The 25,057-nt window shown below is 37.9% G+C and overlaps 1 protein-coding gene across 1 annotated transcript in view; it reads left to right on the top strand.

Annotated features, from left to right (window-relative positions):
- LOC111147548 (synaptosome associated protein 91) overlaps window positions 1-25,057 on the top strand; it is a 148,688-nt gene that overhangs the window by 30,047 nt on the left and 93,584 nt on the right. Inside the window, exons 3-7 of the mRNA XM_022503640.1 lie at window positions 17,903-18,045; window positions 18,665-18,740; window positions 19,499-19,601; window positions 21,305-21,398; window positions 22,309-22,420. Of these exons, the coding sequence (XP_022359348.1) occupies window positions 17,903-18,045; window positions 18,665-18,740; window positions 19,499-19,601; window positions 21,305-21,398; window positions 22,309-22,420 (528 nt within the window). The remainder of the gene's footprint in view (window positions 1-17,902; window positions 18,046-18,664; window positions 18,741-19,498; window positions 19,602-21,304; window positions 21,399-22,308; window positions 22,421-25,057) is intronic.

Here is a 25,057-nt window from a genome sequence, read left to right as displayed (position 1 = left end):
ACTTAACACTTGGAAAGTTATATATCATACTTCTTAGTGGTGAGCCTAAAATGTTTGTAGGGACATGGGCACAACTGAGAAGAATTAAATTTGGAGAGAATGGAGTGAAACTGATGGCCGGCATATCCTACATTTGGGAAGATTTTTGTCTGCAGAACATGCTTCGAGCATTTAGACATGGAGAGTTTTAAAGAGTTCAACCACGAAAGAGTAAATTTTTGGTGGGAAATAACAGGGCCAGATTTTTTTATACCATATGAATGAAGGGAAATTAAAATGAGGTCAGAAATTACAGAATAGGATAAGAAGAAGTAGCCACAACAAAAGGTTTGAGAAGTTAAAACCTAACTTGCTCCTTTGAAATTGTATAGTGATGTGTCTATTACTGTGGACTAATTGCATGAAGTTCTAGACACAGATTGTGGGACGGGTATGAATGGCAGGAAGAGTTGTGGTGTGATAAACTCTTTAGTCCTAAGTTTTTAGACTTTGCTGATACACACAAGAGAGGTTTAGCTTTTTCTGTGACAAAAATTAACTGTGTGACCCAGAAGATTTTATAAATATATTTAACTTGACTTGCTCTTAGCTCTGAGTGCCAAAGAGATGTTAAGGTATCTTTAAAAAAAGCTATTAAAAATGAATAATAATGAAGCATTATGTAATAGGAAACATGGTTATATTTTGATTTAGCTTATCTAAAGAAATGGACATGAGCAGTATATCACATTTTGATGCCAGTTATGACATTGAAGCTTTGTAAATCTTAGATAACACCTTCCTCTAGAACAATGTTCTGATCAGTATTTAAGTTCCTTACATGTCTCACCAGAGCCTGTAGTAATCATAATGTACCTGGAGAATAGTGAAGCTTAGGACTAACCACCAAAGAAACTGCTGTTGCAATATATTTAGGGTTAAAGATAGTGAATTCCATTATGGGTCATCAAAAAGATATTTCCCTCCCAACCCCCCTCATCTGTTATGGAACCAGGGACTTAATTCTTTCTTTCTGGCCATCGAATGGAAGAGAGTGGTCTCAGTTAGCCTGGTGGGGGTCCTCCTCTATTCAGGGCTGGGAGCAAAAGAAGAGATAGTGAGAAGACCCTGTGTTTTAGGAGTCAACTTACTGATTTACCTTGCTGCTGCTACTGCTACTTGTTACATCTGAATTTCTTTTTTTTTTTTTTAAGATTTTATTTATTTATTTATTTGACAGACAGAGACCACAAGTAGGCAGAGAAGCAGGTGGAGAGAGAGGAGGGAGCAGGCTCCCTGCTCAGCAGAGAGCCCACTTTGGGGCTCGATCCTAGGGCCCCACTGAGCCACCCAGGCGCCCCTATATCTGAATTTCTGATGATTACTTTTCCCCCTACATCAGCTCATCAGTAAATGTAGTCTCAGCAACTCACTGTTCAGTGCCTCTCAAGCAAATAGAGAAAATTTTCTCAGTTTTTCCTCTTCTTTCTCCCCCCTCAGGAATTAAGCATCTGTGTGGAGGGGAGGCTTACATGTTCTTTTCACTTCACTTTAATATTCTTTTTCTTCCTTTTACTGCAGTAAAGTTTTATACTTAAATAATAAAAATGTATTAAGAACTAGAGTTGTGGGGCGCCTGGGTGGCTCAGTGGGTTAAGCCTCTGCCTTCAGCTCAGGTCATGATCCCAGGGTCCTTGGATTGAGCTCCGCATCGGGCTCTCTGCTCAGCGGGGAGCCTGCTTCCTCCTCTCTCTCCACCTGCTTCTCTGCCTACTTGTGATCTCTGTCTGTCAAATAAATAAAATCTTTAAAAAAAAAAAAAAGAACTAGAGTTGTATTCCTTGGTATTTCAGAAAGAAAACAGGATTAGGTGGTTTTTTTGGATGTTTCCTTCTAGGAAATTCCATAAAGTGTTCTGAAAAATAAAAGTAAGATGTTGGGTAAGGTCAAAGACATAGGATAATGTTGGGAAGTGTTGCCAAGGAATCCTGCCTAGGGGAGGAGCAGGAATGGAAGGTAGATAAAATCCAGCCCTGCACTAGCCATGGAGTGAAAGACGGATATGAATTTGGGACATTCTAGAGTTCAGGCTGTAGCTACAGCAAAGGGGAAAAGTCTTGAGTGTCTGCAGCAAGAGTTGCCATTTTGGGATACTGTTTATTTTTAGGAAACATAAGCTGCACATATGTTGGTAGGGAGCTTGATTGGAACAGAACACCGATGCCGCCTTTCTGCTGTTTGGGTCCCCACTATGAAATGCTGCTTTTCTTAATGGCCCGAGAACACTCAAAAAGGAGGCATTGCATATTAAGACTTAACTTAGGATGAAGTGGCTTGTCCTTTCTGAAGACTGAATATGAAGTGATGGGCCGTGTTCAGAGCATGAAGAACTTAGGTTAGATATTCAAAAAGACATGCAGGGTTGATAGTGCTGGGATATGGTAAATTTACGAACACGGCAAACTCTTCTCGAGAGACCCCTCGAATATTGTTTTTTGCGATGATTTAATTGTAAACCCCTTGTGCTTATTTTTAGACCTAGGCTCTGTGAAAAAACAAAAACAAAACTTAAGGTCATGAAGTAAATGGGACATGAGTGAATTTACCTGACGCCCCTGAAGACTAGACACAGGTCATTGATCGTCGTGTGGCAGTAGAAGGAAAGGAGAAACCCACACAGCACATATCTTCTAAAATCTCCCTGGCAATGAAGTCAGTAAAGGCCATCCTTCCAGCAATTACTGCCAGCTTAGAGAACTGGCTTGAGATTCTTTGTGAATTGCCCAGAACACCAAGATCTTCTGTTTCAGTGGCCTGCTACAAATGTCATCTTGTACCTCTATAGTGCTATCTACTTTTTACATGTCCTTTTAAAGTTCTATTCATATAAATTGTCATCTGGTCCTTAAACCATAGAGTTCTTTTGAGAACCATATGGTAATTTATAACAAAACATTCAGAAGAGGATAAGATATAAAAGCAACATAGTTGGGTGTCTGGGTGGCTCAGTTGGTTGAGCGACTGCCTTCAGCTCGGGTCATGATCCCAGAGTCCTGGGATGGAGTCCTGCATCAGGCTTCCTGCTCCATGGGGAGTCTGCTTCTCCCTCTGACCTTCCCTCTCATGCTCTCTCTCACTGTCTTTCTCTCTCTCTCAAATAAATAAATAAATAAATAAAATCTTAAAAAAAAAAGGCAATGTAGTATTATAGCTAGTGGTCATAGGTGATTATTTCTCCCTCATGGATGAAGACTCTGAGCTAAAGAAATCCAGTGACTTGCTTAAAGGTTACATTGTTAATGTCAGAGCAGGCTGTGGATGGACCCTAAAAGACAAAAACACAAACTTCCAATTTGTGTCCTAATGATTTTTTTAAAGATTTTATTTATTTGGTGTTTGTTTGTTTGTTTGTTTGTTTTTGAGATAGAACATGAGGGGTTGGGGCAGTGGGGAGGGAGAAGCAGAATCTCCACTGAGGAGAGAGCCTGATGCAGGACTCAATCCCAGGACCCTGGGATCATAACCTGAGCTGAAGGCAAATGCTTAATGGCACCCCGTCCTAATGATTTTCTACCACCACCAGAGTCTTAACCAGAGTTAACTGAGGATGCAGCATTTGGCACATAGGGTGCTTACCTATTTTCCAGACTCCAGTCTCGCACAATATGTGGTACATGGCCCTGGGCTCAGATTCTCAGATCCACACAGGCAGGTGGTTGGGCACTTAAGCTGGCTCCTTGATGCTTTGTGACTCATGATGTTACACTGAGGAAGGGCATGGTCAGCATCTGCTCTACTCCAGTGGGTCAGAAGAATCATAATAATTTATAATACGCACTTCAAAAAGTTGCTGATGCCTGCTTCTCAAACTGACCCATGTTTAGAATACTTTTGGGTATAGTTTGCCATGATGCCTAAATGTTTGAAATAATTCTGAGGACACAGACAACAGACCTACCTTTGGTTGTAGGTCAAACATTACATAAGACATGGCATTCCCCGTGGTTGGGAGTGAAGTCAAAGCAGAGAAGGACAGAGTAGGAGAAAGTGGGTAGAAAGAGAAACAACATATATATAAGCACATGCCTCCCCTACACTGCTTCTCTTTCCCTCCTTGCTGTGTTTATGTCTCTTTAAATGTTATTTCCTTCAGGAAGCCTTTTCTTGTCACTCTGTCTGAAACAGTACCCACTATTGTTCTCTATCCCCTTATTTTATTTTCCACCACAGTACTTATCTCTGCTGGGCACATGATAAGCATTCAGTGAGTATTTGTTAATGAGTGAGTTCAGTGAATTAACAAAGTATGCCAATTCTTTTCTGATATAAGTAGCCAAACGGTGAATCTAATTATAGTTGTGTATATGTGTATCCATCCCTTTTAGTGAGCATTATGCTATGTGTATAGTAGAGTATGTATATCTCTGTGTAAATTTAGATACTATTTATATAATAATGGATTTATATCCATTATGTTATTTTGTATATATTAATATATGTGTTTATATGTGTGAAAATACATATTTATGGAGCTTTGATATCTGTCTCTTATGTCTCAGGCTCTGTGCTAGATATTTTGCTTGCCCTACCCACTTTAATAAAATAGCTGTCAGATAGGTACCATTATTAGCTCCATCATAGTAATGCAGAAATGGAAGTTAAGAGAAGCAACATTGCTCAAGGTCACACAGTTATTAAATAACAGATGGTAATTGAACTGGATGGGTCTGGTCTGGCTCCAGAACCTTAACTGAATGACTTAACTATGCGGTGTACTGCATCTCCTTATTTCGAAGTTGCCAGCATCCTATAGGAGAACAAATAGCGGAAGAAGATTTTTGTTGTACACGTTTCTGCAAAGGACCACAAGAAAGTTACAAAGTATACATAGTTTTCTTTGAGATACAAAAAAATAGTTTAGAAATAGTTTACCCAGTGTAGAAACTAGGTTACATTAAAGTTCACATTGTAATAATATAAAAATACAAATAAAGTTTTATGTAGCTATATTGACTAAATTAAGTGAAAAACATTTAAAAACTCACATTTTGTACCTTTTATTTAAAGGAGAACTTATTTGAAGAAGGATACTGTTAGTAAGTTCTGCAAATACTGTTCATCATATAGGTCACATTTCTAAGCTGCTCCCTCACTGGTTTCTGTAAAGCCACAGGTATTTCTTCTCTTATTTCCTGCCCCATTCAGCCTTGTTGTCTACACTTAACAGTTGAGGGTCATCAACTCTCACGCTGCTGTCCCACCTTTGCTGTCATTTATGCGACTCTCAGCACCTCCCCTCTAGGGATCGCTCCCACCTCAACCCTCACGAGGTCATTTCATTCCACATGCCCAGCCCTGCCTACCGGACTGGCTACAGTTCTCCCAGCACCTCTCCCCAACCTTTGGGGTTTCTAGCTACCTACTTCATATTTTTGTTCTGATTATTTTCCAGTCTTCCCCATGTCACTTCAGAAGTTCTATATGCAAAATTTGTATTTTATAAAATTATTTCATATTATTAGTTCTTCTCTCTGCATAGGATAAGGATATTCTCTTTCTCTTTCCCAAAATGTGATCCTTTCATCTATGCTCTGTATACTAGTTCCTATAACCAATTCACTCGAAACAGAGCTTCTACACAAAGGACCCCTTATCTCAAGGGAAGGCACTGCTGGGGGTGGTGTAACTCTGTAGAAGGGCAGAAACAATGTGACACTCCAGTGATACTGGAGCTGGAAGACACTGTAGAAGTCATGGGCCTGGCTCCTTTTTGCGGTGTTTTGTTGCAGTTTTGTATCCCTTAGGATTCTTCTGACTGCAAGTGATGGAATGCCCCAAGTCTGGAACTAATGAGCCAATTTACTATCTTCCTTAACAAGAAGTCTGGAGGTGGGGTGATTCCAGGGTTCGATTAGCAGCTCAGCAACAGCACCGAAGACCTAGGGGCTTTTCATGTGTCCCCACTGCTGACTCCAGCTTGCTCAAGTCCATCCTCCTGTCTCAAGATGACCATGACGTCCCATGCAGACACAGCTGTGTCCACTGAAGGAGGGGAGGCATGTGTCCACTCTGTTAATTATACGATACTGCTTATTCCAAAGGACTGCTTTTCATGTGTCCATGTGTAGCTACAAGGAAAATAGGGATGGCACATATCTGGCATTTTTTGGCTTTTCTGATGGGTGGGCCAGGCAGGGGGGATGGGTGGCATTTGCTGGTAAGGAAGAAGAGAGAAGGAAATAGGTATTGGTGAGGCAGCCACTGATGTCTGCCATTCATTCTGAGCCCAAACAACCTTAGACCATCAGCATCATTAGCTTTTTATATTGCCCACATTAGAAAGATTACCTTCTGTTTTCAAATGTTTGCGTTCTCCAATGTTGTTAACTAGTAGGAGGGGAGGGAAAGAGTAGAGAGGGAAGGAAAAAAAAGATAAAAATTTAAAAGAACCGTTAATAAATTTACATATAATTTCATGTGGCAAACACTCTGAGACGTTAATGTCTAAAATCTGTGTATTAGTGTATCGCTGGATGTTGTCTGTAGCTCCTCAGTCTCTTTTTGGGGAGGGTAAGTTTAGAAGATGATTGTAGATGAAGGAATGATCAGTCTTTGTTCCCCTTTCTGGCATTCAGTCTAAGGAAAATTGCTGTTCTAGTGGGGTGTGACAGAATCTTGTAATTAAACTTAGGGAGAGATTTAAACATGGAATATAAGTTCCCTTTCTAAATTTAAGCTGCTGATAAAAGTATATATAAATCAATGACATAGAAAGTAAGTCTTTCTGTCTAATTTGGTGATTCAGTTGTATCCAGTAAGAATTATGGGAAGAAATAGACCTTTAATACAACTATCAGCTTTAGTATGAAAGTACTTTATATTGAAGCAGATAATGCTAACCCAGTCATAGCCGTCTCACCTATTAAGTGTCTTTTATATGCCAGTGCCTGTGTTAGGTACCAGGGATCAAAAGATACAGATACTGACCTCATTCCTACTAACTGGATCTTGAGTTCCGGTAGAGCAAAGACATATGTAAATTAGCAATTATAATTTTATGTAATAAGGACTGTCATGAAGATATGAAAGATTAGCACAAGTGACAATGTCTGTCCTATAAGGTAGTTAATATTACTCCCATTTCAGGGTGAAAATACAGAGCCACAGAGTGGTCAAATGAACTTGTCCATAAGTAGCAGAGCTAGGTTGTAAACCAGGTCTGTGGACCCAATTCCAGCATCCTTTGCCCTACTCTGCATGGAAGAGAAAACTTAAAGCATCTTCTCCATCTGAGACCAATGTTAGAAGAGACTTCTTGGAGGTTATAGTATTTGAGATTGCTTTAAGAGCTGAGATCACAAAAGAGTAAAGGCAGCGTCATTCTAGGCAATAAGAGCAACGTGAAAAGTGTCGATACCGTATTGTTGGTGCACAACTCACAGCAAAGAGTAGGAAAGTAGCTGCTCCTGATAAAAGGTCTTTTACTCAGGGCTGAGGTAATTGTATTTAATGCAGTGGACAGAAGGAGGCCCCAAGGGGTTTTTGAGCATGTGACTGCCAAGATCAGAACTGTATACTTAGGCAGTTATTTTTCCACAAGTGTGTCTAGTTGGGCTGGAGGTGATCCAGAGAATAGGTTACAGAGCAGTCCAGGTAAGAGGTAACAAGGGCCCTGTCATGTGCTACCTTTCCACATGGTGGAAGTGGGTGAGAGTCTCATGTAGTAGTGGAAAAAGACATAGGTGTTCAAGAATTTGAGAGCTATTCAGGTTTGTTGCCATTGTCTTATTTTAGTGAGCAATTATTTACAACTCTCAAAAGTTAAAGTTCTTTTTCCACTTGTATCTGTTTCTTTTATTCTCTAATTTTGTTGATACTTTCTTGCCTCAGAGAGATTTTCTAATATATTTTCAGTTGCTTAAAACTACCAAAAAGACAGACTTAGACATTGTGGCAAGATGGAATAACAGGGTTTATATTTACCCTTCTGACTGAAATAACTGAGATGCTAGACAGAGTATATTGAATAACTGTTTTCAGTGTACTGGACATCAGGCGGTGGGATGCAGTGATCCCTGTGAGATGGAGAACAAAGTGAGTTCTGGGATCGTCCCAGCTTACTGTCAAGAGAGAGGTTCCAGGCTGTAGCACGAAGGGGAGGACCCAACCTGAACTGGAGTTTCCTCTGAATTGCAGAGATGGAGCTGAGTCTTTAGAAAGATTGATACAATTGAAATGACTTTACCCAGACTGATCAGAAAGAAAGAGAAAAAAAAAAAAAAGACAAATTACCAATATCAGGTAATTATGAGATGACATCAATACTTATTCTATAGATGTTAATAGAACAATAGGGGAATACTGCTGACAACTTGATGCCAATATAATACCTTATATGAAAGGGGTGAATGTGTTAAAAAAGACAGACTTCCAAGGTTGGGGGAACCAGGTGGTGGGTATTGGAGAGGGCACGTATTGCATGGAGCACTGGATGTGGTGCAAAAACAATGAATACTGTTACGCTGAAAATAAATTTTAAAAAATTAAAAAAAAAAAAAAAAGACAAACTACCCAGATTCATTCAGTCTCCCTATATATCTATTAAAGGAATTTAAGTCATGGTTAAAAACATTCTATCAAAGAAAAATTCCAGCCCAGAAGACTACCAAACATTTAAAAAAGAAATAATCCCAATTCTACACAGTCTCTTCCAGAAAATTGAAAATGAGAGAATACTGATTTTATGAGACCATTACTCTGATTGCAGAACCAGGCAAAGATATTAAAGGAAAAAAAAACTATGGACTGATACCCCCCCATGAAAATAAATGTAAAAATTATTTTTTTAAATGTTTTATTTATTTACATAATCTCTACACCCAACGTGGGGCTCAAATGCATGACCCTGAGAGGAAGACTCACATATTCTTCTGACTGATAGATAAAATATCAAGACCAAAAGAGTTTATCCCAAGAATGCAAGGTTACTTTAACATTTGAAAAGTAATCAATGTAGGGGCTCCTGTGTGGCTCAGTTGGTTAAGCATCCAACTCTTAATTTCAGCTCAGGTCATGATCTCAGGGCTGTGGGATCGAACCCTGTGTCCGGCTCTGTGCTAAGCGGGGAGTCTGCTTGTGCTTCACCCTCTGCTTCTCCCCCATTTGTGCACTTTCTCCCTCTCAAATAAATCAGTAAAATATTTACCAAAAAAATCAATGTAATTTACCATAATAGACTGAAAAGGAAAAACTATATGATCATCTCGATAGAGAAAAATATTTGACAAAATCCAACATCCATTTATGATTAAAAAACTCTCAACAAATTAGGGATAGAAGGAAACTTCCTTAATGGGACATAGGATATGTGTGGAAAAACCTACTGCAAACATCACATTTACTAGTAAGAAACTGAATAAACTGAATGCTTTCCTGTTAAGATCAGGAATAAAGAAAGGGATGTTCTTTTCCACTGCTCTTCAGATTACATTGGAGATTCTGGCCAATACCAATACCAAGAGTAAATAAATAAATAAATAAATAATTTTTAAAAATAAGGAAAAAGTATCAAGATTGGAAAGAAGTAAAAACTGGCTTTATCATAAATCGTGTCATCTATGCAGAGTTTATGAGAGAATCTACAAAAAAGAACTGATGAATCAAGCAATGTTGTGCAATATAGTCAATATACAAAAGTAAGTTGTATTTCTTAATACTGGCAATAAACAATTAGAAGTGCAAATGAAAAAGAAACAATACCATTTACCATCTTTTTTTTTTTATCATTTACCGTATATTTATCATCAAAATATATGAAATACTTAGGAAGGAATCTGACAAAATACACGCGAGACCTGAATACTGAACACTGCGCAACACTGTTGGGACAAATTTAAGCAGATCTAAATACATGAGAGACAGACTATGTACATACGTGGGAAGACTCAGTATTGCTAAAATGCCAGATCACCTCAAATTGATCTATATAGTCAGCATAATCTCTATCAAAATCCCAGCAGACATTTTTTGTTAAAATGGATAAATTCATTGTAAAACAGAAACACAAAGGATTTAAAAGAACAAAAACTACTTTGAAAAAGAATAGAGTTAGAGGGCTAACACTACCTGATTTTAAGAATCATTAAAATTTACATTAATAAAGATACTGTGATATTGAGTAAAAGCAGACAAATAGATCAATAGAACAGAATAAGGCCTGAAATAGACTCCAAGAAATGTGGTCAGTTGATTTTTGACAAAGGTACAAAGTGAGAAAATAAAAAGTAGGAGAGAATAGGTTTTTCAACAAATAGTGCTGGAACAATTTGACATATGAAAAAAAAAAAAAGACCCTGTATCCATACTTCATTTATTAAAAAAAACTAACAATGTATTATAGATCTAAACATACAATCCTAAAACTGTAAAACCTGTAGAAGAAACACAGGAGAAAATCTTTGTGACTTTGATTCAAGCAAAGATTTCTTAGGTATGACACAAAAGCATGAATGCTTAAAGAAAAACTTAGTAGACAGGACTTCATCGTAATTGAGAATTTCTGTTCTTTGAAAGACACTGTTAAAATCATGAAATTGGAAGCCATAGACTTGGAGAAAATATTTGCAAATTATATATCTGATAGTGGACTTGATCCAAAATAGTTTGACAATTAGAAAATAAACAATCTGATAAAAATGGGCAAGAATTTATACCTGTGGCAAATAAAGTAACAAAAAGCGCATGAAAAATGTATTCAACGTTAGTAGCCATTACAGAAATGCAAAGAAATGAGACCATGAGACGCCATGTAACACCTGTTAGAATGGCAAAAAATAAACTGGAGTGCCAGTACACTGCTGCTGGGAATATGACAAGATACAACCATTTTGGAAACAGTTTGGCGGTTTCTTAAATATTTACTTCAAAATGATTTGAACAGTCTATTCCTAGGCAGTTACCCAAGGAATTGAAAGCATATGTCCATCCACATCCTCATACACAAGTGTTCATAGCAACTTTACTTGTAATAATCAAAAACTGGAATCACTCCAGATGTCCATCAATAGGTGAATGAACAATTCTGCTGTGTCCATGTAACAGAATACACCTCAGTAATAAAAATGAATGAACTATTGGAACTACTGAAATGTGTAGCAACCGGATGAATCTCAAAATAATTATCCTAAGTGAAACAAGCCAGACCTTTCCCTTGCCTCCCTACCCCTCCATATATGATTCTCTTTATTAGAGAATTTTTACTTTATTAGAAGATACAAACTAAGGTATATTGGCTGATGGCAAATTGGTGGTTGCTAAGGAAACAGCAGCAAAGAATGGCAAAGGGTGGGAAGGAGGAACTATAAAAGGTCTCCAGGAAAGTTTTGGGGGTGATGAATATGTTCATTATCTTGATTTTGAGGATAGTTTTATGGAGGCATGTTTGTCAAAACTTATCAAATAATATCCTTTAAATATGTGCAGTCTTTTTAATGTCCACTCTATTTCAATAAAGCTATTTTAAAACCTATCTTTAAAAAGGTACCAGATCTGGTATGCCTGGGTGGCTCAGTTGGTTAAGCATTTGCCTTTGGCTCAGGTCATGATCCGAGGTTCCTGGGATCAAGGCCTGCATTGGGTTCCCTACTCAATGGGGAACCTATTTGTCCCTCTGCCTCCAGTTCCTCCTGCTTATGCGCACTCTTTCTCTTTCTCTCTCTTTCTCTGACAAATAAATACATAAAGCTTAAGTAGATATCAGATCTGTCAACCAATGCTTTGAATTCTAAAGAATTAAAATATGACAGATATTTAACATTTAGATTTACAATTTTCAGCAACATTTTTTTTTCTGTGTGTTTATGCCTATGCTTTAAGTCTTTGAAATTCTTTAAATGGAAACCCTTTATTTGGTGAGCAAGTAAAGCAATGGACAGATACTTATATAAACTACTGGAGAGAATATAAATGTTGCAACCACTATGTAAAAACACTTTGTAAAGTTAAATATGTGGATACTCTACAACCTCACAATTCTCTTTTTAGATCTATACCAAGAATAGCAACTCTCAAACTGTTTGGTCTCAGGATACTTTTGTACTTTAAAATTATTTAGGAATTCAAAGAGCTTTCAATTATGTGACCTGTATCTTTAAATATTTAACGTATTAGAAATCAAAACTGAGAAAATTTTAAAATTTTTATTTTAAAATAACAATAATAAACCTATTGATATATTGAACACAGAATACTTGTAGGGAAAATAATTATTTTCCAAAGCAAAAATATGGTGAGAAGAGTGCTATTGTTTGATATCTTTATACATCTTTTTCATGTCTTGCTCAATAGAAGATAGATGCTCCTATCTGTTTCTATATTCAGTCTTTTGGGATGTATTGTTTTAGTTAAAGTGTATGAGGAAAATCTGTCTTCACACAGATACACAGTTGGAAAGCAGAAAGCACTTTTAATAGCTTTTTCAGAAAATTGTGGATATCCTTTGATACTATAACTCTTTAAGTGATGTTTTCTTAAATTTAAATCACAATATTGATTCTGAAACTACATCAGTGGATTTTTTTGGTACTCTGTTACATTAAAGTCTACTGGCATTGGTCTATCTTTACTTTGAATTAATTGAATGTATTTTTTTAAGATTTTATTTATTTATTTGATAGCATAAGCATGGGGATTGGCAGGCAAAGGGAGAGGGAGAAGCAGGCTCCTCATAGAGCAAGGAGCCAGATGCGGGGCTATATCCCCAGAACCTGGGATCATGACCTGAGCTGAAGGCAGGCCCAGGTGCCTCGAATGTATTATTTTGTAACATTTCATACTAGTCTTTTGAAAAATATTGGTTCACTGAGATACATCTTCCAAAATGTTTTCCTATTTCATTATATAATATAAGTGATACTAATGTCACCAACAATCTTATCAGAGAATGGGAAAATTGTGAAGCTTACTGTGGCAGACACAGTAAGAATTTTTCTAAATTAGAGTTTTTCTAAAATTCTGATTTTTACTTGAAAGATTGAATTTTATCATTGGCCACCAGTACTGTCATTTGTTTTCTTTGAAGTAACGGCTCACTTTATTGTTGAGAAAGTAACTGCTGAATACCAAGTCAGAATCACCATGAAGTCTGTCAGTCGTTCTTTCAAGTAGAATAGTAGTCTACACAAGTAATTAGTTCACCTCCCAGTTCGAACACGCAATTGCTTTTGCTTGAGACAACCATTAATCTCTGTTGTGCATCAGAGGGGTGTGATGCAGACTTCCCATTTAGTGATGGAAGAGGGTCAGCGAACATCTTCTCTAAAGGATCAGAGAGTAAATATTAGACTTAGCGGACCACCGAATTTAGTTTGAATTGAGTGTTGTAACTATTCAACTGTGTCACTGTAGCATGAAAACAGTATATAAACAAAGCCTTAGACAGTAAGTAAACAAATGGGATGGCTGTGTTCCAATAAAACTTTGTTAAGCAAGCCAGATTGCCGAGCAAGCAGTAGTTTGCCAACCCCTGACATGGGATTTTTAAAAAATGAATATTTTAAAGTTAAGATTTAATAAAAGTTACAATTTCTTCTTTATCGAGGACTTGCTTCTTAGTGGCATTATATCTGATCATTCTTCCATTTCCACTCTAGCACCCATCCTTACTCTCCTAGTGTGTGACCCTTCTCTTTGAGGCTAACTCTGACTTATGAGCCCTGAATTCTAGAGTTCATTCTGCCTCTAGACTTTCCCATAAGTCATCTCTATTCTCTTTTTTACCCTCACCTCTTTTTGCCTTTTCCTACTTAGTGTTAAACATGCTTAAACCCATCTTTAAACCACATCTTTAAACCACATCTTTAAACCATGTCTCCCATCTTTAAACCACAAAAAAACCTTCCTCCCTTATTTATGTTATAAATATGTATTCTATATTTGAGCTTTATTTCCTTCCCATGGCAGTAGTCCCATAGTTACACATGTTCTGTTCTTCACGTTCAGCTTGTGAGGACTCTATAGTTTTTGACATTGGTGACCCCTTATTGCTTCTTGAATTTTTGAAGCTCTTTTCTTATTTGGCTCTCACTCTTTCACTTTCCTGGGCTTCTGCTTACCATCAGACTGTTATTTCACTCACTTTTCTTCCATTCATCTCTAAAATTTGGTCTTTCTTAGCTCTGATTCTTACTTCTTCACTTATGTATAACATAGTTTCCATTGTTTTTTTTTAGGATTTTTGGGTTACCTCTTCAGCTTACATGATATCAGCTCCCATTTCATTGCTGATGACTCCCAAATTTGTATTGAGGCTAAACGTTTGTCCTGAACTTTAGAACATGCTTCCAGTCCCTTATCAGACATCTCAACATAGATCTCCAGCAGCTACTTCAAATGTTTGTGTTCAAAATAGTTTGTCTTCTTTGAAACCAACTTTCTTCCCTTTTCAGTAAAAAAAACATTTACTGGACCCCAAACCAGATATCTGAAATTTTTCACAATTCCTTTTCCCTTCCCCTCTAATATCCATTTGCTCACCTGGAAATCCCATCAGTTGAGCCTCCTGAACTGAGTATCTTTCTGCTCCATTTGTTATCTCCTTCTGTTCCCACTGCCTATTCATTAGCCAGGTTAACCCATCTGACTCTCAACTGGGCTTTCTACCTTCCTCTTTTCCTGTCTTCTAGTGTATCTTTCCAGACAAAAGTAATTGTTCCTTATCCTATGCCTCTGCTTACCTTGAAGATAGAATTTAGTAGTCACTGAATGATGTGGTTGACTGTAGAAGTGAAGTCTTATACCTCTATGCTAAAATACTTCCAAGGGCTCCTGTTGGTCCGTAGAGTGAAGTCCAAACTGTTCAGTCATGTGTGAGATCCCTCAGTGGTCATGCCCTAGCTCTTTAGTTAAGTTCCTCCTACCACCAGCCCATGTATACCTAGCCCCCACACCACCACAGTCCTCCAAGGACTCACCACCTCTTAGGGCTCCCTACTTTGCACACTTGGTAAATATGTCCTACTCACTCCTCTCCCATGGCAGAACTAACTTTAGGATCCTCCCCATGGAGTCTTTCCTAGTACCCCACTCTGTTCTCATAATGCATTGTGTGTATAGCAGTATTTACAAACAATTATTTTGGGTGCCTGCTATGTTCAGACGCTTTAAAAACCCTTATAATAGTCCTGAAATGTAGCAATGATTACTTCCCATTTTAAAGATGAGGCCCTAAGCCAAAGAGGCATTTAATTTGCCAGAGTTGTACATCTAGACAGGGCTAAGCTAGCCCCTGGACCTGGGCTCTCTTTGCTCTCTCTTGCTGCCTCTCTTTGCTCATTTCATATACGGTTTTCTCTATTATCTGAACAGGTATTTGTCTCTTCTGACCAGCAATATGTTTCTGTATCCCCAGAGCCCAGTTCAATAACTAAATGAATAGAAGAGTTTGTGACTGACACTGAATTTCAAGTGTAAAATAGTCCCATGATAGAGTCTTAGAAAACAGTGTCACAGCTTAGTGATTTTTCTTTTTTAAAGAACCGTTTAGCGTAATGTCAGAGAAAGACAGTTATCATATGATCTCTTTGATATGAGGAATTTGAGAGGCAGGGCGGGGGGCTCATGAGGGGAAGGAAGGGGAAAAAAGGAAACAAGATGGGACTGGGGAGGGAGACAAACCATAAGAGACTCTTAATCTCAGGAAACAAACTGAGGGTTGCTGGGAGGTCAGGGGGAGAGGGATAGGGTGGCTGGGTTATGGACATTGGAGAGGGTATATACTATGGTGACTGCTGTGAATCGTGTAAGACTGATTGATTCACAGACCTGTACCCCTGGGGCATATAATACATTATATGTCAATTAAAAAAAAAAAAAAACATTTGCTTATATTTTGGGTTATAGTATGGGGGGGTTGTCCATTTGTTCAACAATTGTTTATTGTCCATAGTGCTCTGCAAAGCTTTGCACAGAAAACAGACATTCACGTGACTGTTTCCATCATCAGGCAGCTTTGGTATGGTAGAAACTTAACGACCCATATACATCTAACCTGAATAACCACCAGGAACGAAATGCTTCAAGTTTTAAAGCAGCAGGAGGCCATATGGGGCTTCATTTAAGGGGACCAGGAAAGATTTCCTGAAGGATGTGTAGAATTCTAATAAAGGAAAAACATTGAGGGAAGGTGTTAAAGTGAATAGGGATGATGACTGGAATTTAATATAAAGTAAAAACTAAGCCTGGTCTGGTCCATTTATAATTTGGAACAGTTACTGATAGCCTCTAGTTTAGAATTTATTTCAGACATGGAGCATCAACTTTCTAAAAACTTATTTTTTGTAAAATACAGAAATGCATAAAGCAGATGCATAGTTGCATGATTACTGAGTGTGGATTTTGAATAAGGAAAAGGATGGGTCTGTGTCTCTGCATTTGTTGCATGGGATTTTCTTGTAGCTGAGTATCATGAGTTCTCTGCAAGATGGGTGTGGCCTGTGAAGGAAGTCTTGTAGTATCATCCTGAGGAGGCCAGACTATGCCGTAGGAATCACCAGCTGACCCCTGAACAATGTCGGGGAGTTAGGGGCGTCGACCATCTGCATAGCCAAAAATCTGAGCATAACTTTTGACTCCTCCAAAATCCTACTGCTGACCAAAAGCCTTACTGATAACATAGTCAATTAACGTACTTCTTTTATGTTACATGTGTAAAATACTGTATTCCTTACAATAAAGTGAGAAAAGAAAGTTATTAAGAAAATCATAAGGAAGGGCACCTGGATGGCTCAGTGGGTTAAAGTCTCTCCCTTCAGCCCAGGTCATGATCCCAGCATCCTGGGATTGAGTCCTGCATCGGGCTCTCTGCTCAGCAGGGAACCTGCTTCCCCCTCTCTCTGCCTGCCTCTCTGCCTACTTGTAATCTCTGTCTATCAAATACATTAAAATAAATAAAAAATTTTAAAAAAGAAAATCATAAGGAAGAGAAAATACATTTATGGTACTGGACTATAAAAGAAAGAAAAACCTGTGTGAAAGTGGACCCTTGCAGTTCACACCTATGTGGTTCAAGGATCAACTGAACCACTCTGAAGTCTGCCCCGGTGTGGCTTCGCTTCTTTTTCTTAATATGTTGATCTTTGATTGCCTCAGATAACTTTTTTTTTTTTTTTTTGCTTCAGATAACTTTTTGACAGCACTCACCACTTTCTCTGAATGCTGGACAGCCCACCTTGGCTACTATATAAAAAAAAAAATTTCCCCTGAGGTACAGCTGAAGTCATACAGATAATATGTAAATGTGGACAGTGAATGCATTTTAAAGGTTTACTCTTATAAACTCAGGTCACATAATAGTAATTCAATGCATGCATGGTATTTTTTGGAAGCTTAGGTAAGTGTAATAGAATTTTTTTTTTTTTTTTTTACTATTTGCTCTCATTCTGCCACTTAGGTGGCAAATATATTTATTAGCACTCATCAAACTTAAAATCTAAGTGAAGTATGCATTTAGCTGCTTAATGTTTCAAAGAAATACATTTATGTTATTGCCTTGACTTGGTGTATACAGTAAGCTTGTACATGTTTGAGACATTGTACTAGAAAAGAAGAATTAACAAGAGGCTTAGCTCTCCTTGAGTTTGTAATTTTAAAGAATGACATTGGTACCAGAAAACAGATAAAATTCAGAAGAGAATTCAATGGAAAAAAAATAAACTTAAAAAAAACCACAAATGCATTGGCTAAATCATGTATTTGTGTGTGCATGTGCAAAAATATTATGGCTTAATTTTTTAAATTTGGTTGTTAGCTATTGTCAAAGCAATTTTGGGACTTCTGTTTTAGTAAACAGGCTTAAATGTTTAACATTTGAAATGGCGCTTTGTATGTAATGATTAATATTATTGTTGGATTTCTTATGCTTTTGTAGATTTGATCCAGGCTACCAATGAGACCAATGTTAATATTCCTCAGATGGCCGACACACTCTTTGAGAGGGCAACAAACAGTAGCTGGGTGGTTGTATTTAAAGCTTTAGTCACAACACATCATCTCATGGTGCATGGAAATGAGGTAAATGAAGTAAACTTAACTTTTCTTGTTTTGGAAGGGAGGCATTTATGGAAGGCTCTTCTACTTTTCATTAATTAGGAATATATGTTCAAAATCATCGAGAGTACAATTTTAATCTTCTGTTTAGCTATTTTTTTAAAAATGTGCAGTTAAACATTCTCTTGAGACATTGGAATATTAAATATTACTCGTACCTAAAAGGTATATACCATATAAATACATTAATGGGCAAAATTGTTAGAAGAAACAATAAAACTATTTTTCCCAGTAGGAACAGTCTTTTGTGCCTTTAAGTGAAAATTGCTTTCACAAAAATACTTAATTTTGGAAAATATTAATAAAATAAAAATTATCCATTTTATATGGAATACCTACTGAATCATATTAAATTGCAGTGTTTTTGTTATATAAAAAATGAATGATCATAAAATTTAATTCTAATTTAGTGAGTACTTTTCAGTCTTTTTTCCTCCTCAGAGAAAGCAGACTAGGAAACTTTATAATAACTAAGTAAAAAAAAAAAATCGTAGTGAGAATCTGCAGTATCCTTTAGCATCAGAAATTGTTTAAAGATATGATTTGGGAATATTGGTTTTAATTCTTAGTTTTTGTTTTTCAGAGATTTATTCAGTACTTGGCCTCTAGAAATACACTGTTCAATCTCAGCAATTTTTTGGACAAAAGTGGATCCCATGGTGAGAATATGTTCTCTAATTTTTTGGATAATGCTTTTGATGCAGGGTTTTGTTTTGTTTTGTTGAAATGAGGTTCATAATATATAATTAGTAAAGCTGGTAGTTCTGTTGGGTATTTAAGAAAAAATATTAAAGTAATTAGTTACTTTGTAGATCTTCAAAATATTTAATTGTTAGAGAACTCAGCTTATAAATTACATATTTTACTTTTTGTCCTTTTCAACATTTACCTTAACAGTTAGTATTCTAGACCCATAGTTGTTTGTTTATGAAAGTACAAAAGGCAATGAAATAAAAGATACTTTCCTAATTTAAAAAAAAAGAGATTCCAGTCTTAAACATTCTTTGTAAAATTAGTAAATTTGAACTACGGTCATATGCTCATTCATCATAGTTACTGGTCGCCTATTATGTATAAGATGAGCACACCAAGCAAATGGATAGTTCTCAGATAGCTAAATGTATTAAGCCTGAAACAGCATGTTAGTTGAAATGGTGAACAAAAATGCAAGGAAAAATCAGAAAAGACATTCTCTACTTGGATGGTAACATAACGAAATTGAAATGTCTTGGAATGTCTCATGCCTGAAGTATTTTTGCTTGCAGTAAGATTTTAAGTGAGGACTTTCTGCTGCCTTTATTGACTTCATTCTAGCATTATTTACATTTGGAGAGTTTTTTTAAAAAATTGGTGCTAAGCAAAACACAATGGAAGGTATTGTATTAATTAGTTTTACTTCTTCTGCCCCTTCCCCCAGGTTATGATATGTCTACCTTCATAAGGCGTTATAGTAGATATTTGAATGAAAAGGCTTTCTCTTACAGACAGATGGCATTTGATTTTGCCAGAGTGAAGAAAGGGTATGTTTTTTTTTCTTTCTCATATTTATTTGAGAGTAAGTCTTTGAGGCATACTTGACTTAGCTAAAGCTTAAATGCCAGATAATTTTGGTCATGAAGGCCCAGTTTATAATCACCTGAAAAAAGAGACTCAATAGTATTACAGAAGTTAGCCTTGAGGTTGTAGTATACATTACTTTATTTATATTTGCATGCAGAAAATCTGATTCACTGCTCAGAAGTGACATGGTATAACATTTTATTTGTTAAATTCAAATCAAAATTCTTAAGGACATATATTCCTTTAAATAATTTTAAATGGAGAGAATTTAAAGTTCATTCAGAGTTCAAAGAACAGTGGCTCTAGTTTACAATAGTTATTTCAGTGTGTTTTGATTGAAGTGAAACTGAACCATGTATATGGTTAAATCTGTTCTTGAGAGGTAATAATGTCCTAGTATCACACACACACACACACACACACACACCCCATAACTGAACTGATTATTAATACTAACCATGGATTGACAAAACCTCGTTGAAACAAACACTTATATTTTAATTCATAATTACCATTTATTTTCCTCTAAATAGTTGTTGAATTTAATCAGAAGTGTTCAGCCATAAATTTGTGGAAATCTTGTATCTGTTCCTGACTTGAAATAATGGCAAGGTATTGTAGAATGTTTAATATTTTAGTCTCAAGAATTCACACAAAAAGGCAACACTCTATTTTTCTAACAGTGACCCAGGCTTAGCTTTCAATTACGTTTTAATTATGGTGCTGAACAATATAAACTTGTGTGTTCAGAATAAATTAGTTTCTTGTGGGTGAACATTTTACAAATTTAAGGTTTTTATGTCATCCCCTTCTCCTTAGAGATGATTCTAGTTTACATGTCTTCCTCTGACTTCTTACATGGCCCCTGGCAGCCGTAGCTGATGTACCCAGCTGCATTGTGGCCTTTCTTCAGTAGGTCTATAGCCTTCTTAGAAACTTCTGCATCCCATAAAGGGGCACACAAGGATACTTTGGGATGCTTTCCCTACCCTTGAAGTGGGAGATGCCCTGAAAGTTGACACTTTTAGCCTCTTGACATGAGCTGGGTATTTCCTCAACTACTCTAATACTGCCCAGCTGGACCGTCACTGGTGGCAGGGGCTCCATAAGGGGCCTGTGGGCAGACACGGGGTTCAGTGCCCTGCCTGACGCACCCTCTCCCATGAACCTCCGGTTGTGTCCTCCGCAGCTGGTTAAACTCTGTCTCCTTTTGGCCAGCCCGTGCCTATCAGCTTGCATGTTTCTTCCCTTGAGAGTTAATAGTATACACTCCACACTCCCAGTCCTACAGTTTTGAAGACTTCTAAGACATGTGTTCTCTCTTTCTTAAAAAACTAACTGGCATTCACAAAACTTACACCTCTGTTATAGATTTGGGAAAATCCATCCAGTAATTCAACTGATCTCTTTTATCCGAACCACTGCTTTCTTCCTGAGGGCAGTGCAGAGAGGAAGAAAGCACTGCCCATGTGCTTGAGGAATAAGAATGGGGAAGAAGAAGTAATGTAGAGGGGGGAATCGACTATAGCCTCTTAATATCTCAAAATCATCCCACAAGTTCAATAAGGAAATGGAGGGAGTGCAGCTTGGAAGAATGCACGTGGTCTTGAATTTTCTACAAACAAGGAAGTTGCATCTTTTTCTTTTTCTTAAACAATTGTAGGGCCGATGGTGTAATGAGGACAATGGCTCCTGAAAAGCTACTGAAGAGTATGCCGATACTACAGGGACAGATTGATGCACTGCTTGAGTTTGATGTATGTACCTCCCTAGATAACGTGCCCTACACAGTTAGTCCTGTCTTCTGTTTGAAGGTGGGCTCCAGGTATACCTGGAAATCTACTCAGGAAGCAGATTGAGATGTCCTTCATTTTGATGAACCAGACGAACACTTCATGTAGGCTCCTAGCATGGTAGAGATGACTGCGGTTATCCAGATTGTCTGCGCAGTTTCCTGGGTGTTTACTTAAGTCATGGAAAACTATGAATGTTGCATTCTTGGAACCTTGTGTTCGGAGCAGGGTGATGGTCTCCTGTGGTGTTTAACAGGGTAAAGTAGCTGCAAGATGGATCTTTAGCCTCGATAACTAAATAGTTAAATATCTTAGCCTAGTATTAGAAGCCTTTTTATATAGACTGCTTAAATGACACCATCCATCAAAGAGACTTGTTTTTGTCTGGTCATGGCCCTTCCTCCTGGCAATACCAACATGACATGTCTCTTAAAACCATACCCTTTTCTTGAGTATGGTGGTAAATGCCCTAGCCTACACGTGTGGTACAAATAGATAGAGAAGCCCCTCTACAAAAGAAGTGCAAGCGAAACTGGGGAAATATGAATAAGACTAGTGGATTATAGCAATCGCAATATGCTGGTGGTGCTGCTGTACAGTACTTGTGTAAGATGTTATCGTTAGGAGAAACTGGGTAAATCATGCATAGCATCTCTATATTTTTTACAGCTGCCTGTGGATTTGTGGTTAACTCAAAATGAAAAGTTTAGATAAACATGTCTGATTCATGAAAATAAAATATTCTGACATATAAGAAGATTTATAGAATGTGAATTAATTTCTTAGTAATCCCTTAAGACATTTTCATGTACTCTGAGAAAAATTGTCATTTGATAACATGTAATTAACATGTTAAATTTTTATCTTTTTCTAGGTGCATCCAAATGAGCTAACAAATGGTGTCATAAATGCTGCATTTATGCTTCTTTTCAAAGATCTTATCAAACTTTTTGCTTGCTACAATGATGGCGTTATTAACTTACTTGGTAGGTAGAACTGCTCAATGGTAGTTTTGAATAAAGACTATATCAGAATGCGAAGGTTTAATAGATAAATCTAAATATATAATTTGTTCAGGTCACATTTCTCTATTCTTATGTCAGTCAAGATTAAGTGCAAGAAACAGAAAGCATTCTAGATGTTTTAAGCAGGAAAGGATTTCCATGCAAGGATTTTAGTGCTCAGTAAAATACTAGAATGACTGAAGTTTCTAGGCTTTGCCTCTTAGAATAAGTCCTAGTAAGTCCTGCTCCACTGTGCTCACAGCTACCTCTGATGCTACCCCTAGAGATGGATAGGGAATAAGAAGCCACTGCCACCTCATTAAGTATAATAGAAGAGCCACTCCAGCTCCTAGTTTTCTGGACCCATATACTCTAGCTGTGGTGAACAGTGGCCCATAGACTGACCAGTGGTTCAGAGCATATACTAGAATCTCTGACTCTTAAGGTATCTTCTTAGAGTGGGTTTAAAATAGTGTCTTCTGTAGACTGTTCCATCATTTTGTAAGGTCCGCTATTTCTGGACGGAAGGGATTCATGCTAAGACTGACAAATCCTGTGGGGTGTGTCTCTTGTCTCACTTCTTATGCAGCAAAATAATATTGTGTGAGATACCATGAAGGAGAGTAATTCCCCAGATGGTGGTACTGGCAAAACCATATGGGCAGAGGTGATAAATCTTTACCCAAGATAAACTAACTATTCTGGAATAGAAGGATCACTGCTCTTTTCTCTGGTAAAAAGAATTAATCTTTAACTTGTTACTTGGAGGATGACTCTATAGTCCCTGGGTTATGATGCCATGCCAGAAGTTCAGGGTTGATCTCGGGCATTGACCAACTGGGGACGTAGCAAGGATGCAAATATATCAGACTATGTTCCTGGACCTATTCATGACTTCCATTTCTGACATAATAGGCAATATGTTCATCAGTCCTTTTTTTTTTTTTTTTTTTTTTTAAAGATTTTATTTATTTATTTGACAGAGAGATCACAAGCAGGCAGAGAGGCAGGCAGAGAGAGAGGAGGAAGCAGGCTCCCCTAGAGAGCAGAGAGCCCGATGCGGGGCTCGATCCCAGGACTCTGAGACCATGACCTGAGCCGAAGGCAGCGGCTTAACCCACTGAGCCACCCAGGCGCCCCTTCATCAGTCCTTTTATCCTTGGATCACTGAGAAACTTTTTGTGGCATATGCTCTTTAGTCTACCTTTGTATGGAATGAAAATTGTCTCCTGCTCTTTATTCATTCTGAGAGGTCCACCCACTACCTTTTCTCCAGCCCTTCTTGTTACCAATCTTCCAATTTTATTTTTTTCCAAGTCCCTGGTCATTGAGGCCAGCAGCAGTTAGGCATTGCTTGTATTTTCATATAGTTCCATTCGTCTCACCATCTTTTTTTTTTTTAAAGATTTTATTTATTTATTTGACACAGGGAGAGAGAGATCTCGAGTAGGCATAGAGGCAGGTGGGGAGGAGGGGCAGGCTCCCTGCTGAGCAGAGAGCCTGATGCGGGGGCTCAATCCCAGGACCCTGAGATCATGACCTGAGCTGAAGGCAGAGGCTTAACCCACTGAGCCACCCAGGCCCCCCTCACCATCTTTTTTTTTTTTTTTAAGATTTTATTCATTTATTTATTTGATAGAGGGAGAGCACACATGGGGGAGGAGCAGAGGGAGAAGGAGAAAGAGAATCTCAAGCAGACTCTGTGCTGAGTCCAGAGTCCGACATGGAACTTAATCCCACAAACCTGAGAACATGACCTGAGCTGAAATCAACAATTGGATGCTTAACCAACTGAGCCACCCAGGTGCCCTAACTCACCATCTTTCCTTTGATATAAATTGGAAATCAGATAGATATACTGCTTTGAAGTTTGGCCTACAATAGAAGATTTCTGTCTTCTCTCAAAGTCACCCCTTTGTGGGGATAATGACTTAACAAGCCACTTTTAACTAGTGCCGACACTGGGTACCTGGTTGGTTCAGTTGGTTAAGCGTCTACCTTCTACTCGTGATCCCATGGTCCTGGGATCGAGTCCTGTGTTGGGCTTCCTGCTCTTCAGGGAATCTGCTTCTCCCTATGCCCCCCTCCCACTCATTCTCTCTCTCTCAAGTAAAGCAGGTCTTTTAAAAAATAAAAATAGTAATAACTAGTGTTGGCATGAGAAACCATCTCTAAACCAACCTTGAATTCTTTTTCTCCTCAGACCCGTGGTCATGGGGAACTCCCCAGAGACCAAGGGTATGATTGGAGAGAGAGATGTGGAACAGAAGAGTAGGTACAGTGGGAATCTGAGCCATCTGTTTGTACAACCCACATGGGTATTCAGGATTGCCTTGAGGCTGACCGCTTCTATACCACTTTCATTTGATGATAGAGTGTTCTTGTACTTGTCCAGCTCATGGGTATGTATATTAGATAACACTTGAGGTCTTATGATCACTCAATATTCTATGCTTAGAATCTTAGTCTTTATAAGCAAGCCAAGAACAGTTTTTCCAAAGGAGATTAGATGCTGTCTGAAGAAGACATGGCTCTGCTCCAAAGCACTAGAGGTTTCCACTGTATTTTCCTATCGGAGTGTGCCAGATGCATTCTGCAGCATTTGAATCTACTGCAGGC

The sequence above is a fragment of the Enhydra lutris genome, unplaced genomic scaffold, assembly GCF_002288905.1.
Source record: "Enhydra lutris kenyoni isolate GAN:26980312 unplaced genomic scaffold, ASM228890v2 scaffoldscaffold17, whole genome shotgun sequence".
NCBI lineage: Eukaryota > Metazoa > Chordata > Mammalia > Carnivora > Mustelidae > Enhydra > Enhydra lutris.
Note: the sequence above shows the minus strand (reverse complement) of the source record. Positions and strands in the feature narration are given on the sequence as shown.